Below are 14,274 nucleotides of genomic sequence, written 5' to 3' on the forward strand. Positions count from 1 at the left end.
CACTCAATCGTGATAGTGACAATTTGTTTCTTCTCCTGCTCATGCTTGGAAACCATGTCATTATTTCTCTGTTTATCCCTCTGAGCTACCTGTTGGATAAATCCGAACAGTTGTGTAGATGACCAATGCTGAAGGTTCTTAGGTTTCATTGTTGATGTGTCCAAGAAGTTTCTTTACACAGTTTGGCTGCTAGCAATGGATTTTTCTAAGTGGCCTTGGGGGCAAGTTGCAGGCTGTGTTGTTTCAAGAAATTGCGGAGCAGGAGGGTTAATTACTCACTCTGGAACCACTGGGAAATTTATAGGAAATGAGGCTTCAAACAGTTCCATCATAGTAGAGTGTGGTTTTGATGTGATTAGTTCTTTGCCTCGGAGTTGGCCCATTCCTAGCAATAAGGATACTAGGGATGTTTGAACAATAGTATGGCCTTCACCCCTATTTAGTGACTTGTTGGATTGGATAGCCGAATCGACTTCCATTTATTTTGTGGTTATTCAAGTACCTGGAGGGACTATATTAGATAGGGTCATGAAGGTGGAAGTTGTATGGGGGGATGGATCCCTCAACCTGGGTGAGACAGTAGAGGTACATTGTGGGTTTTCTTCAACAATTGGGGAGGCCGATGCTGACTAGAGTCCATCTTCGGTGAGGTCAACAATAGTCATGGCAGGCATTGTCTTTTGCTTCTTGGCCGCTAGTGACTTAGTACCTTTGGGCTGCCTGCGCTTGGGGATGGTTGGCTTTGTCTGAGAGTGAGGGCTATGATGGGGGATAGCCACAGTGAGGGGAGTAGTTATGATCAGATTAAACAAAGTAAACCCTTGAAAAGCACTGGACTGGGGAGTCGTACATGTTGAACCGTGGAAGATGGAAATTGTCTGTTGAATGAAGCTCATTTGTTGCTCCATTTGACAGACCATCGACTGTAATTCCTCCTCCAACCCCCTCTTCATGTTGCTCCCAACCATGTCTCTTGTTAGTCGTTGTGGTTGCATGCCCCCGAACAAATATTTGAACTGGCCCTCTGTAATCTCGCACACGACCCCTGGCCATGATCTGACCTCCATGTGGAATGCCCCTTCTGTCAATGTGAACCACTGCGACCTCATTTGAAAAGTCTCTGGATGGATGCATTATGGCTTGATATAAGTCTAGCCATGTGTCACCCCAAACCAGATTTAGTGCGAGTAGTTATTGAGCAATCCCTTGAGGATTCTTTTCGTCACCCTTATGGTGGCAACAATATTCTGGTCCCAGTCCTTAAATCATACCTCATTGATATCTTTGCTGCTAAGGTCCCTAGACGTCCTCCATGGTGTGTATCTGAGCGTCAATGTTTGCTCATCTTTGATTTCCGCTAGGTTCCTCCCCGTTGGCATGCACCATTTCCACATCGCCAAAGTCATAATAAAATACCCAAAAATGAAATTTTTGGTTCATCTGTATAGATCTTCGCAAGCTTCAAATAACTCATTCAGTAGAAATGTCGATCGGTTGAGCAAAATTCCTTCGCAACAGTGCTTTGCAACTGATATGGTGTCCAATGTGCACTTATTTCTAGAGAACTGTCTCACTACTTTCCCTACCGTAATGTAGCAAGTGAATCTGATGTGGTCCTTGTTGATCAATTCTATTTTGGTGCCCTTGCCATTGTGCTTGGTGTTACACTCACTGTAATAATCATTGTCCCCCTCCTTCTTGGCTCACTTTGACCTGGTCTTAAATGCGGTCGAGATTTCATCTCCTATTGGTGAGAGCCTGGTGAGGCATTGAATTTCCTCCACATGAATTGGACATTATTTGTCTAACTAGAATGAGGCACCATGCATCTTGCTCACCAAAATGTTAGTGCATTTCATTGTAGTGAAAGACGTTTCAAAAATCAACAAACTCCTCAAATTTATCAAATTCAAACGTTGAAGTGACTGAGATGTTCCTTTGATATTCTTTGCCATTGTATCATCACCCTTTGGAAATTCTTCTGTATATAACTCTCACTTGAGTGCTAGAAATTGGAAACAATTCGAAATATCGTTGTCTACCAGTGTTGCCTTGTCATATTTCCCATACAATGATTCTATAACAGTATTCTGTCATCTAGTTTGTCTTCAGGAACTGAGATTATCTTCATAATACTTCTGCATTGCTGATATATGACAGTTATAGGGGGCTGATGCGAGTGCTTGAGTAACTTTGTTGAGTTTCGAGTCGAGACTCAAAGAAGTTTGTCACCTGAATTGGATCTTTTAAAAATTCCTGCATAACCATGCAAATTAAGTAGACCAAATTCGACACGATGTTTCTGACTAGACTCGCTAACTAATTACTACGACAACTTTACCTATGCATACTTTATCATGTTAACTGGTCGCTGGCTAGGCTGTACCTAACTTGGATGATGCATGAAGGGAAAAGTACAAAGTGGAGCAGATGGGTAATAATGTGACCGTAATGGCGAATTTATTAGTTAACTCTTTCCATAACAAGAAGAGATTCTACGGAAATTTATCTGATAGGGGTATTATTACATAATTATTATGGAAAACACTCTAAATACGATGGATAAGACTTGAGAAACGTGTGACTGACCTCCACAACGACTGTCAGTTGCTGTGAGGTGGCATAGGTGTTGCAACTGAGCTAACACGCGAGAATTATTATATGGAAAATAAAATAAAATAAAACTTAAACGAACTGACTGCTTGATTGTCTTATTCCTACTAACTCTAAACCTACCTATAGGCCCTTTTTAGAGACCTCATCAATTAGAATATTGGGTGTTGCACTAATGGAAAGGCTTCAAGCATGCGCCATTCGCCCATCTTGGTATCTATATTCCATCCAGTTGCGCAAGTTTCACTGCTTCAGACTCCCTGATTTCCGCGACTATGAATGGACTAAGACAATGCATCTGCAACTTACCTGGGAACTTTTGAAACTTCATGTTGTATAATAAAAATTGTCCTCCAACTGTGAACAATTTTCTCTTAATGTGCCTATCATGCCATGCTTTCTGCCTTGTTTTCTCAATAGATTGGTGGAATTCAGCTAGAAATTTGGCTTCATATAATTCCATCAATTTCTCCAACCGCTTCTGTAGCAATGCATCATCTTTAATATTTGTATCTTGAGCAATGAATATGCTCGGTGCTGCAAATTTAGCAGGTACCATGGCTTCTCGTCCATATACCAACTCGAACGGTGTTTGCTTGTGTGATCGCTTGATTGTCATTTGCTACACCCATAACGTGGCTGGTACACGCTCAACCCAATTGTCTAGACTTGCCGAACATATCTTCGTTAGTCCCTTCTACAGTATCTTGTTGAATGCTTCAACCATCCCGTTAGCCTAAGGGTGGTATGGGTTGCTCTTATGATGTTGGACTAGGAAATTCTGCAGGAGGGACACAACTATTTCATTTATAAAATGAGTTCCTTGGTCACTTGTTAGGATTTTTGGGCATCCAAACCTAGATATGATATTTTCAAAAATAAACTTTGTCGTTGTGTCTATTGTACAATATTTAACTAGTGTCGCCTCTTCCCATCACATGAGATATTCGACAGTTGTGATGATATATCATGCATGATAATGACATGCTGGTGGGTTGATCGGCCCAATGAAATCAACTTCCCACTTTTTAAAGATCTACATTGTACATATTTGTTGTAGTGGTAATTCATCACGATGCAAAACTTTTCCAACTCTCCGACACACTTCATAGCCTTTCACATATTATTTGGTGTCCTTGTAGACTATAGGCCACCATAACCCTGCTTGTAAGACCTTCCTCGCCATTGCTTTTCCCTCGACATGCCCTCCCACAACTCCATAGTGGCACTCCCATAGTACATCTTGCCTTTCATGCTAGAGGAGAGATCGTCACAAGAATTGATCGAGGCCCAGCTTATAAATATGTCTTGTGATCAACTGATAGTCAACTTCTTACACCACTATGTGTCTCTTTTGCGTTGCCGTATGTCCCTCTGGACATTTCCCTGTCACTATGAAATCTGCAATTTCCTCCAAGTAGTCAGCTATTGCTTCTATGCGAAATAAATTAACATCCAATAGTTTATCATCTAGGGAGCCCCCACTTTCCCTTGATTCTAGTCTGGAGAGGTGATCTAGTCCCAAATTCAACCGACCTGGTTTAATGATAACCATGAATGTAAACTACTGGAACAACAGTAGCCACCTGCAAATTCTTCCCTCTAGGACTGGCTTGTTGACCGAGTATTTTAATGCTGAGCGATCTGTAAAGAATTTGAACAGGGCTCCAAGTAAATAGTGTTGAAACTTTTGTAAGGAGTATTCCATGGCTAACTCTTTTCTCTTGGTCATGGTATAGTTCTTTTCTATAGTTGACAAATTCCTACTTGCAAAGAATATTGAATGATCCAAGTTCACCTCCCCTCGTTGAACCAACACTACCCCTAGCACAATTCTTGATGTATTGATATGTGCGTGGGATTTTTTGTTCTAGTCTGGGTATACTAAGATGGGAGAACTTACCAAGTTTTCCTTTAGGATGTTCAATGCCACTTGACAAGTCTTCCCAATTGAATGTTTCCTTATTCTTGAATAGCTTCTCCATGAGGGTGGTTATGGACACATAATTTTGGATGAATCAGCGATAATACCCTATGTGTCCTAGCGTCGATCGCAACTACTTCATATTAGTTGACGGTTCCATATTTAAAATTGCCACAACCTTTGGAGGGTCCACACAAACACCGTCTTTGCAATTGATGTGGCCCAGCAACGTACCAAATGGAACTGCAAAGATACACTTCTATAGGTTTAGGGAGATTTGTAGCTATCTACACCAGTCAAAAATTACTCTAAGTAAGTTGGCATGCTTCTTCGACAAGTTGTAAACTGTCCAATCATCCATGTATACCTCCAAGAACCGGTGATGTAGTCTGTGAAGGCGGAAATAAAAATTCAGGAGAACACAGCAGGCACATTCTTTAGGCCACAAGGCATGACGTGGTATGTGTATGAGCCCCATTATGTGGTGAACATTGTTTTCTTCTTGTCCTCATCTTCTATTCGGACCTGATGGTACCCTAAGAACCTGTTGTAGTAGCTACAACCATCCTCCCAAAATTTTCCTCTGCTTCATTTTGGAGGCTCTCTACCAACCATCCTTAGTAGCATGTATTTCATTGCCCAGGTACTTATGCTTTTAGTTGAGTTTCTTCAGCTTATCAGCTTGTGTTTGCTAACTTTTTTACCTTTCACCTGCAAGTTGGCCTCTCGTGACTTAGTCTTCGACTGGTTCTTGTGCTGACTTGGAGAATTGTGTAGAACTTGAGGGTAGTCAACCTTTCTCTCCAGAATTGTGCAGTGCATACTGATAGCTAGAACTGCTCTCCAAAATTGCGTAGAGCATGCAGGATGCCTTCCCCAAGAAAATTGCACAGAGAAACCCATCACTGGGCTTTCTCTCAAAATTTGCGCATGTTCTGACTAGAAACCTTGGCTTCTGTCTAGAAATTACGCAGAGCTTGAGGGGAAGCGAGAGCCACTCAGCCCAAAAACTACGTAGAAGTCATCCCAAGGCTTGTTTTCTGTTACATGTGCTCACAGGTTGACTAGTTCCCTCCATGACTGTGCAATATTTCCTTGCATGCATGGGAAACTTTTTCCCGAAAAGGAAAAAAGGAAAAAAGAAAAATCATCCCTAGATTTTAGGGATCTATTTTTAGAAGCTGGGGGTTACATGCAAAAGCCATTTTAGAAACCTTCGCAAAGTGTCACATTTTCCTAGAATTGTGACATGCACGTCATAAACCTCGATTGCGATATTGCGATAATGAGATTATCATAATTGCACGTCTCTCATACTTAATTAATCAATATAGTGATATCGCTATTGCATATCGGTGGGGTACTCGAAGATAAGTTTTATTTACCGTTTGAAAAGGTTTTATGATGTGCTATATTAATGAATAATAAATAACCACGTTAAGCCATGATTTCATTTATTAAAGGATTCTAACAGTATTTATGATTTCAAATCCCAAGGAGATTTGATGGCCTATTTAGATTGATTCGCATTTAAAATTCCCTTTCCTTCATTTCAAAGCCTTGTGTGTTTTTATGCTTCTGCGTCTAACTCCTATTTCTCTTCATTACTTTGTATTCTCAATTGCAGGTTTCGCCCAAGAAAGAATTGTGTAACAAGATGACTAATTCGAAGAAACAAAAGAAACCCAATGAAGCTACACAATCCTCTACTTCTGATGTAACAGAAATTCCCCCATTATTCTCAGACACAACATGCACTATCGACAGTGGTACTTCCTCATGGGAAACCATGTACGAGTTGCTGGAGAGCGAGGGTCCAAGGATAATTCAAAGTAAAGCAACAACAGATGCCACTACCTCTTTTGAAGCCTCCCACTTTGAAGCTACAAGTTCTTTCCTTGATAGAATTGTTGTTGGACCTAAGATTTTACAATACACCGATATGGTAAAATGGATAATAGACAATATTAACATTGTCGACCAAGCATTCCAGACCTCAAGGAAAACGATTATTGGATCCTTCATAGTGGAAGACTTGAAAAGCATGTATCATATACTAGACCCAAAGAAGGTGTATGATAAAGCCTTCCTCGAGCATTTCGTAGCCAAGAATGAGGAACCATCAGACCCGATTAAGTAATGGAGGTCCAATTCAAACAAGCACAAATATGAGAAATTGGGTATGTATTCTATATCATCTCTTGATGCTCCCTAGTCTTATATTGCAACTATGATGTGTAGATTGTTTGAATATCCCAATACCACTGAATTCTCTGTTGAGTGGGTTCCCCTAATTGATGTAGTAGTAAATTATTTTATAACGGATTAGGGCATTATCTTGTCTAACAACCTTGCCTTAAAAATTTGGGAATATAGACAACACTGATATGTCACCTCTAGAAAAGTCCCACCATTTTTTATGAGTGCCTACATTATGGATGCAGTCGGTTTCACTACCAGTTTCCCAACTATGGGGTGGAAATGGACTATTCAAGATCCTACCCCCATTCATATATCACAAAATCCTGTGGGAATCCAATTTTCAAACCCATTTCTACAAAATTGAAAAAGGAATTATGCTACCCGTCCACCAAACTATTTTTGAAAAGAGGGCCCCAAGGTTATCTGATGAGGTCAAGATTGATATTTTACCAATAGGTAGGTGGTGTTAGAGTCGGTCTGGTCAACCCTCCGTCAGAGATCAAAGCTCTTTGTGCATTTCAATTTTAGGTGTCCCGCTTCATCCACTCAGCTGCATTTCGCTAGGGACATGTCATGATCTGATGGAGAAAGTCATGCTACTCATTTTCCCTCATGACGGGTCTCTGCTGGTTCAGGTCTTGGTCCAAAATCAATGAAATTCATGATAGTCAAGGTCTTGTCCTATTTCAGGACAGAGTCATTTTTTATTGGTTGGGTCTAGAAATTCATCAGTTTGGTCTCTAAAAACATGTCTAGGACAAGCCATGCAGGCCAGAGGGAGACCTTATACAGCTATGGTTCAGAAAGCTTCATCGTCGTCTGAAGAGACATCGACTCTTCTTGAAAACTCTGTTTTGAAGAAAAGTCAAACAAGGTCAACTATGACAATTTTTTCCAAAAATCGCCAGTTGACATTTTCAGATGCAGTCATGGATTTCAAATCCAGGTGCCCTGTCATACAGTCCCTGCGAGCAAATGCCAAAAATTTCATTATTTGAGCCCAAATTTCGAAGAAAAATGAAAAGCAGAGTTTTTAAAAGTCAATGAAAAAAAAGTGCAAAATAAAAAACATTAGAAAGTGAGTTTTCAAGGAAGAAAACATCAAACCAATTTCTCGCAAGCCTATATATACATGTTTTGACCCAAAGTAGAGGTATTGTGCTGCTAAATGACTTGGAGAAGACATTTGCAAAGGTGTGAAGTTGATACGGTGAACATTTGAGTGAGTTGGGAGGCGATTTGGGAAGCGCGGCGCACATGCAGCCAGCCCGCCGTTGAAAGATTACACGGGCGCGGCGCATACAAGGTGCACGGCGCACTGGGAATTGCACGCAGCGCACATAGTCCAACATCCCAAAACGATGCCAAACCACTTCAAAACTTGGAAAAAGCGATCAAATTGAAAGGTAAGCCTTGTAACAACATTTTCTCATCAAGTTTTGTCAAGAATATGGTATTTGTGAAGAGGTTGAATGATATCCAAAGCACAATGGCCAACCATGAAAAATTCACCATGAAAAACAATGGATGGGGTTAGAAGTCGGCGATGATGCCACCAAGGTTTTGCTCCCTTCCCCTTGTCCCCTCACTCCTCACCATTTTCACCCCCATTCCTCCTTGTCTCCGAAGCAAACCAACCTAAAATCCCCCTAAAACCCCCTCCCCTGTTTTTCAAACAAAAATTGTGTCGTTTGACCGCGCGCGGCACACACACAATGTGGTGCGGTGCACTCAGGGCGTGCGACACACTGGGAGCCCGGCCACAGTGTTAACTTTACACTGGCGCGGTGCATACCCGGCGTGCGGTGCACTGGGCAAAGCGCGGCGCACAGGCCTGTGAGCCTAAGAATGCACCGAATCGCCCAAAAATTTTGGAATTGGCTCTTAAAATTGCAAAAGTGCCCATAAATCTTTTCACCACTGATCCTAAGCTTAAAGAAAAATATGATGTTGGTGACCATGAGACCAAAAACAATTTTTTTTAAGCAAACACAAAAATGACACAAAAGGGTAAAAAATCTAGGGTTTTTTCTACAGTAACACAATTGCTAAATAAGCTCCTACCTTACCTTGATCAGCTGATTTCCCTGGAGCATTTTCCCCTGATAGTCACTCTATCTACATTGCAATCATATCCCTTTGTCCCCTTTACTCATATAGCTCAAAAATTCCTTAACCCTACCCCATCAAAAACACACCCCAAACACTCCCAAATCCCTGATAAATTTCCCCTTTAAACCCCTATTCCCCTTTTCATCATTCCCCTCCTAACACTCCCCTGTTTTATTGTCCCCTTGGTAACATATTTTCAGAGCATTCATCAGTGTCATTGAATTCAAAGGGCAACACTAAACTCACGGTACAAGCAGCAGTGATGGCATTAGAAAATTGATCAGATTATGAGGGGGATACACACAGTGACACAGCTTCAGGAGAACAGGCTCCTCGGAGACCTAGGAGTGGTAGACATGTCAGGGATGAACCAAACACCCTCACTGAGTTGCAGGCATGCCCTCTCGCTATGTCTTGTTTCTAGCACTTAGCATGTTTCGAATTTTGTCAGAGGGTGGAAAATGTCAGAATTCATCATGAGTTGGCCCGTCTTTTTGCACTTCACCTACATGGAGGTCAGTCTATCTTGGCAGGGGTCACTTTCACGTTGACACCCGAAACCATATAAGTGGCAACAGGCATACCAAATGTTGGAGAACAGTGGCACAAGAAGATGAAGGTGGAGAGGGAACTTTATGAGCCTTACATTAAGGTCAGTTGTTTGAGTTAGCTCACTAGAGTTTTCCCATTCAAATTTCTGAGAGATGAGTATGCTCCGCTCATGAAATTGATCATGAAATACTTCAGTTGTGAGGGGAGGTTTTCTCGCCTTTATGCCTATCACATCAGGTTGCTCATGCACTTTACCAGGGTGTGTATGATGAACCTCCCATTTTTCATCTGTGGGAACATAGAGAAAATGAAAAAGTTCATGCAGCACAAGACCCCTCGGCAGCAGCTCAACAGTGTATATCACTTCGCTCTTATCCAGATTTTGGTGGATCATCAGTTGGGATTGTAGGGCATTGCTTGGGAGGACTTCATCTCCCGTGACTTCTTCAGCGCTCCACTGGTAGTATCAGAGGCAAAGCATGAGATAGGTGGTCCTTCTCATTAGCATGAACACCAAGAGACCACTGTGGTGCCATTTTCCATCACATATCAGAGAGGCTATCCGAAAGGCACCAGGCCTTTGTTTGCAGCAACAAAGCGAGTGTTATCTCCACCCGGGGTGGAAGGGGCCTCGCTTCCTACAATGGTAATACAGGTACAGGACCAGGGAAAGAAGCCCAAGCATGAGGAGGGGCCTTAAGGTGTGCCACCAGGTGAACGAGAGACCAAATTCATTCTCCTTCACGATGATGATGATACAGTTACACATCCGCAAAGTGCACAGCTGAAAGAGACCATCCAGGAGCAAGACACAGAGATTCAATCCTTGACACTCAAGTTGGAGATGGCCAAATGGAACATCAGGTATTTGGAGCAGAGGAAAAAACAGCTGGAAGACCAGCATGTGATCATGGAGCTGCAGAACATCCGTGAGGATCGCCTAACTGCCCAGCAGAGGAGGATTGAATTCACTTCAATTGAGCAACAGGCTATTGATTATCGTGAGTCTGTGCTCGAGAGAGTTAACATGCACCTAGACAACATGTTGAACAAGGCTAATGAAGACAACACACTGCTTAGACACATGGCTCATCATTACAGGGCACAGAACTTGAGCTTGAGAGCCCGAATAAGGAGTTTGAAAGCAAAATTGAGGAAAGCCACAAGAAGGGAAAAACGGGAAAAAGAGAAAGACAGGCTTAGAATCTTGGCTGAGGCTTCCTTGGCTCAGCATGGCACTCCATAGAGAGCCCCCAGCCCAAATTTCAAAAAATTTGGGGCAATTTTGTGTTTTTGGAAATTTTTTGGTCAAAAAACAGGGTTTTTCTCCCTGTGCGTCACGCACCCCGCGCGACGCTAAAATTCTAGAGCTCCAAATGAGGAATGGCTTGCATATTTGGATTCAACATCAAAAAATACGTCTACTGGTGTCCGAGCAAGAAATTTTGACAAGTTTTGGGTCTCCTAAAGGTCAAAAAACACCCAAAAATGGCCTCTCTGCCACTTTTTTGACACACAGAAAGCAGTCTTGGGAGAATGAAGTTTTGGAGGGGAAAATGAGCTTCAAATTCAGAAATTCTAGTTGGGTTGGAAAGTAGACAGGCCAATATTTCCAACAAGCCCACTTGGGCACATTTTGGACACCTGCAAGTGCCCCAAAACATGCCCCAAAGTAGTGCAACGCACAAAGAAAAGCGCGCGGTGCACAGAGGAAATTTTGCCCAGTTTGCTCCCGTTTCGCGAAATTTCGGGTCGCGACTTCTCCAAGTGGGCCCAGTCATCCACTCTTCGGTTTTTTGGCACCAAAGGCAGCTTTTAAAGAGTTTTCTCTCCAGGTGGGCATCTATCCAAGTGGCAAAGAATGCAAAGGGTCACCACAGCCAAATGTCATGCTTGAGAGCGCTGCACCTGTAGCTGATGGTTGGCTCTCCATCTCCTTTTCGAAATGATTTGAGTAACTTCCCAACCCCTAGGCGTTCAATCTCTTCTCTACACTTTCTATATATTCTAAGCAAGTTATTTGCAAAGGGTTGGCTGGCTTGTAACTTCTGAGAGACTGTGGGAAAGAAACTCTGTTTCTGCACTGTGTATTTTTTACAGAGAGTTTAATGAAAGGCAGCGGCTCTGTTTCATGAGATTCTTGTGGTTGTGGGTGTAGCAAATGTGTTCTTATGTTCCATATGTATCTTGTTATGTTTCATGATTCATTTCATGTTTCATTTCAGTGAAATTTTCTAAGTGAGATTAGGTAGAATTCAATTTATATTTCTCTGCCTGTGGGAAAATTTCATATGCAATGTTATTCTTTTGTTGAAAAGGATTCATGCGACCATGCCCTTTTCACTATCTTTGGTGATCTTTCCATTCCGCGTCACCTTAAGTTAAAATTGTTGCGCTTCCCCCTACCTTGCCTCATGGAATAATTTGTGCCTTCATTTTCAATTCTCTGTTCTTTGCTAAGCGCCAGTTCCATATACATCCCAGAAGTTCAGTCACTTCGAAAATCTTTTCCAAAATCCTTTTTCACTTACTAGCCTAAGGTCAATATCGCAATTGTAAGTCATCTCAGACTATTTTTCATATCCATTCGCTGAGCGTGATTTGGAGAGAGCCCTCTCTTGCTCTGGTAGGGCTAGCTACCAGACTGAGCGTGGTTTGTGGTTACCCTAATTTTTGCCTTCTTCAGCGTAAGGCAGATTTAGGTGCTAACAGGTGGTTTGGGGAATAAATGTTTACTTACGTTCGAGTCTTTGGAAGTATAGCGCCTCCCCATGTTATCCCATGGTATGTACCAGATAAACTGCTTGCTAGAGAAATTGCTTGCCAAACTGTAGGGGATGGGATAACCAAGACCCTAAAAGAATATAAAAATTCACTTTGGCCTTCCTTTCCCATCCAATATGGTGTTTATGCATTACACGATTTCAAGCATGCTACTCTTGAAATCGATCACATTACATATTTAAAGCTTACATCCATTCGTGGCAGACAGTTTGACCCCAATAAGGTTGCATAGAACTTCACTGCTTAAGTAATATAAGACAGTTCAACCATGAGGATGTTGATTTGGATGACTTGTTTGAGTCAGCTTAGATGTTTTCACAAGTGAAACATTTGGCTACTTTGAGATTGGACCCACAAGAGTTAGCTCGTTTCCACAAGTACAGAAAGAAAAGGTTACAAAAGGTCCCTTTGGATTTGTTAGAAATCCTTTGGAGCATGTACTTAAATATATATTTAGAAGTTTTTTGGATCAATATTTTTTAATCAAATAAAAATGGTTGATATTAATAATTGGGTGATTTCATTTAATTTTAATTAATACTATTTTTAATAATATAATTATATTAATTCATAATAAAATTATTATAATTATTTATTAAATAAATGTATTATTTAGGTGATTAATATATATGATTAAAATATTTTATCGATGATGAAGATGATTCACTAAGACTGATATGGTTTATCGGACTTTAAGAAAGTACTAGTCTAGATTCTCGATCTATCATGCGCCGAGAGGAATTAAACCCTTGAGGTGCAAACCTTTTTTTGGAATGTAGAATTTGAAGAATTTGATTTGCAATAAGCTTGTAAAGTAAATCATAAGTTGTTTTTTTCACTATATTGAATTTTGATTGAGATAATTACTTGCAATGTTGAATAGAAAATAAATCATTTATTTAATGTTCTCACTAATATTATGCAACTCTCGATTTAGCCAAATATATTTTATTTTGTGAAATCCTCAACTTTTCGTTAAAATTTAAACAACTTAATATACATTTAAATTTTATAATTTAACTATTATAAAAACACATAGCATTAGAGAATTACATATCAGTTTCATCTCATATGTTTTTGATTAAGAAACTATGGCTCACCTAAAGTTCATAGTTACTATTCAGACTGGTATCGTTCATAACTACTAGTCAGACTGGTATCATTCATAACTACCAGTCAGATTGGTATCATTCATAGGTATTGTTAGCACTCCAAGAAGCTCTCTTAGGTTGTAGCTAGGAGATTCCTAGAAACATATAAATCTTCGATATCGTTCTCTAAACCATTGGAATGGATTGGGGTTTGGATCAAGTTAGATGACTGTTTCAACTCTATTTTCACTCAAAACATGCATTAACACCTTCAACTTGACAAGGCTTTCAACCACTAATGCTCAATAGTTTATAGATTCAATGAATAGATGGAGAATCTTGACTGTACCAGCATATACATATATAAACACATATGAATGGCTAGCTACAGAAAGTAAATGAAGATTACAAATATAATTTATCAACGCAGAGATAAGATGACAATTATTTGGCATTCGAGAGAGAAGAAGACACGAATAACCCATTCAAGTGCAAGCTTAGAACATAGGGAAAGATGGAAATTGAACATATAACAACAAAAGAAGCTTGTATTACTGGAATGAAGATGAGACGTTGAGAGGAGCAGAGTCTCCATAGTATCCAAAAGTTGAATGCCTAATACTTCTAACTTTCAGCCATTTATAGGCTTTTTACAATGCTCTCGGGCTCTCTGAGGCTCGAGGTGTCTTAATCTATCCCCTCTGGCTTCTAACTACTTGATGTCGTGATTAGATAGAATTGAGCTGGAGGTCTCTTTTTCGAACAACCTAGTAACCAAATTTTGGTAATTTTTCCACACTGTCAGGTAGCTCGCTCGTGCCAGCGATGCTCCATGATCACTTCTGTTGGTTCGGCTACATCGTGCTGTGGCTTTTTCCCCTTCTGGTCATCTGTCTCCCACCCTCTGTAATGTAATGGAATGGGTCTTCGGGCCTTTGAAATCCTTTTGAATACCGAAAATGATTGTTTTCTGTTTTACACAGAGAAACGCTACAA

General features: G+C 40.7%; 1 protein-coding gene across 1 annotated transcript; it reads right to left on the bottom strand.

Moving 5' to 3' along the window:
- Positions 1-2,830: 2,830 nt before the first annotated feature.
- LOC149211159 (uncharacterized) lies at positions 2,831-3,232 on the bottom strand. Its single transcript, XM_089399197.1, has one exon. The coding sequence runs from the start codon at positions 3,230-3,232 to the stop codon at positions 2,831-2,833; it is 402 nt and encodes a 133-aa protein (XP_089255323.1).
- Positions 3,233-14,274: the final 11,042 nt, after the last annotated feature.

This window comes from Pinus tabuliformis, chromosome 1_2 (assembly GCF_031772625.1).
Source record: "Pinus tabuliformis cultivar Carrire ecotype Pingquan chromosome 1_2, CPIR1, whole genome shotgun sequence".
In the NCBI taxonomy this organism is placed as follows: domain Eukaryota; kingdom Viridiplantae; phylum Streptophyta; class Pinopsida; order Pinales; family Pinaceae; genus Pinus; species Pinus tabuliformis.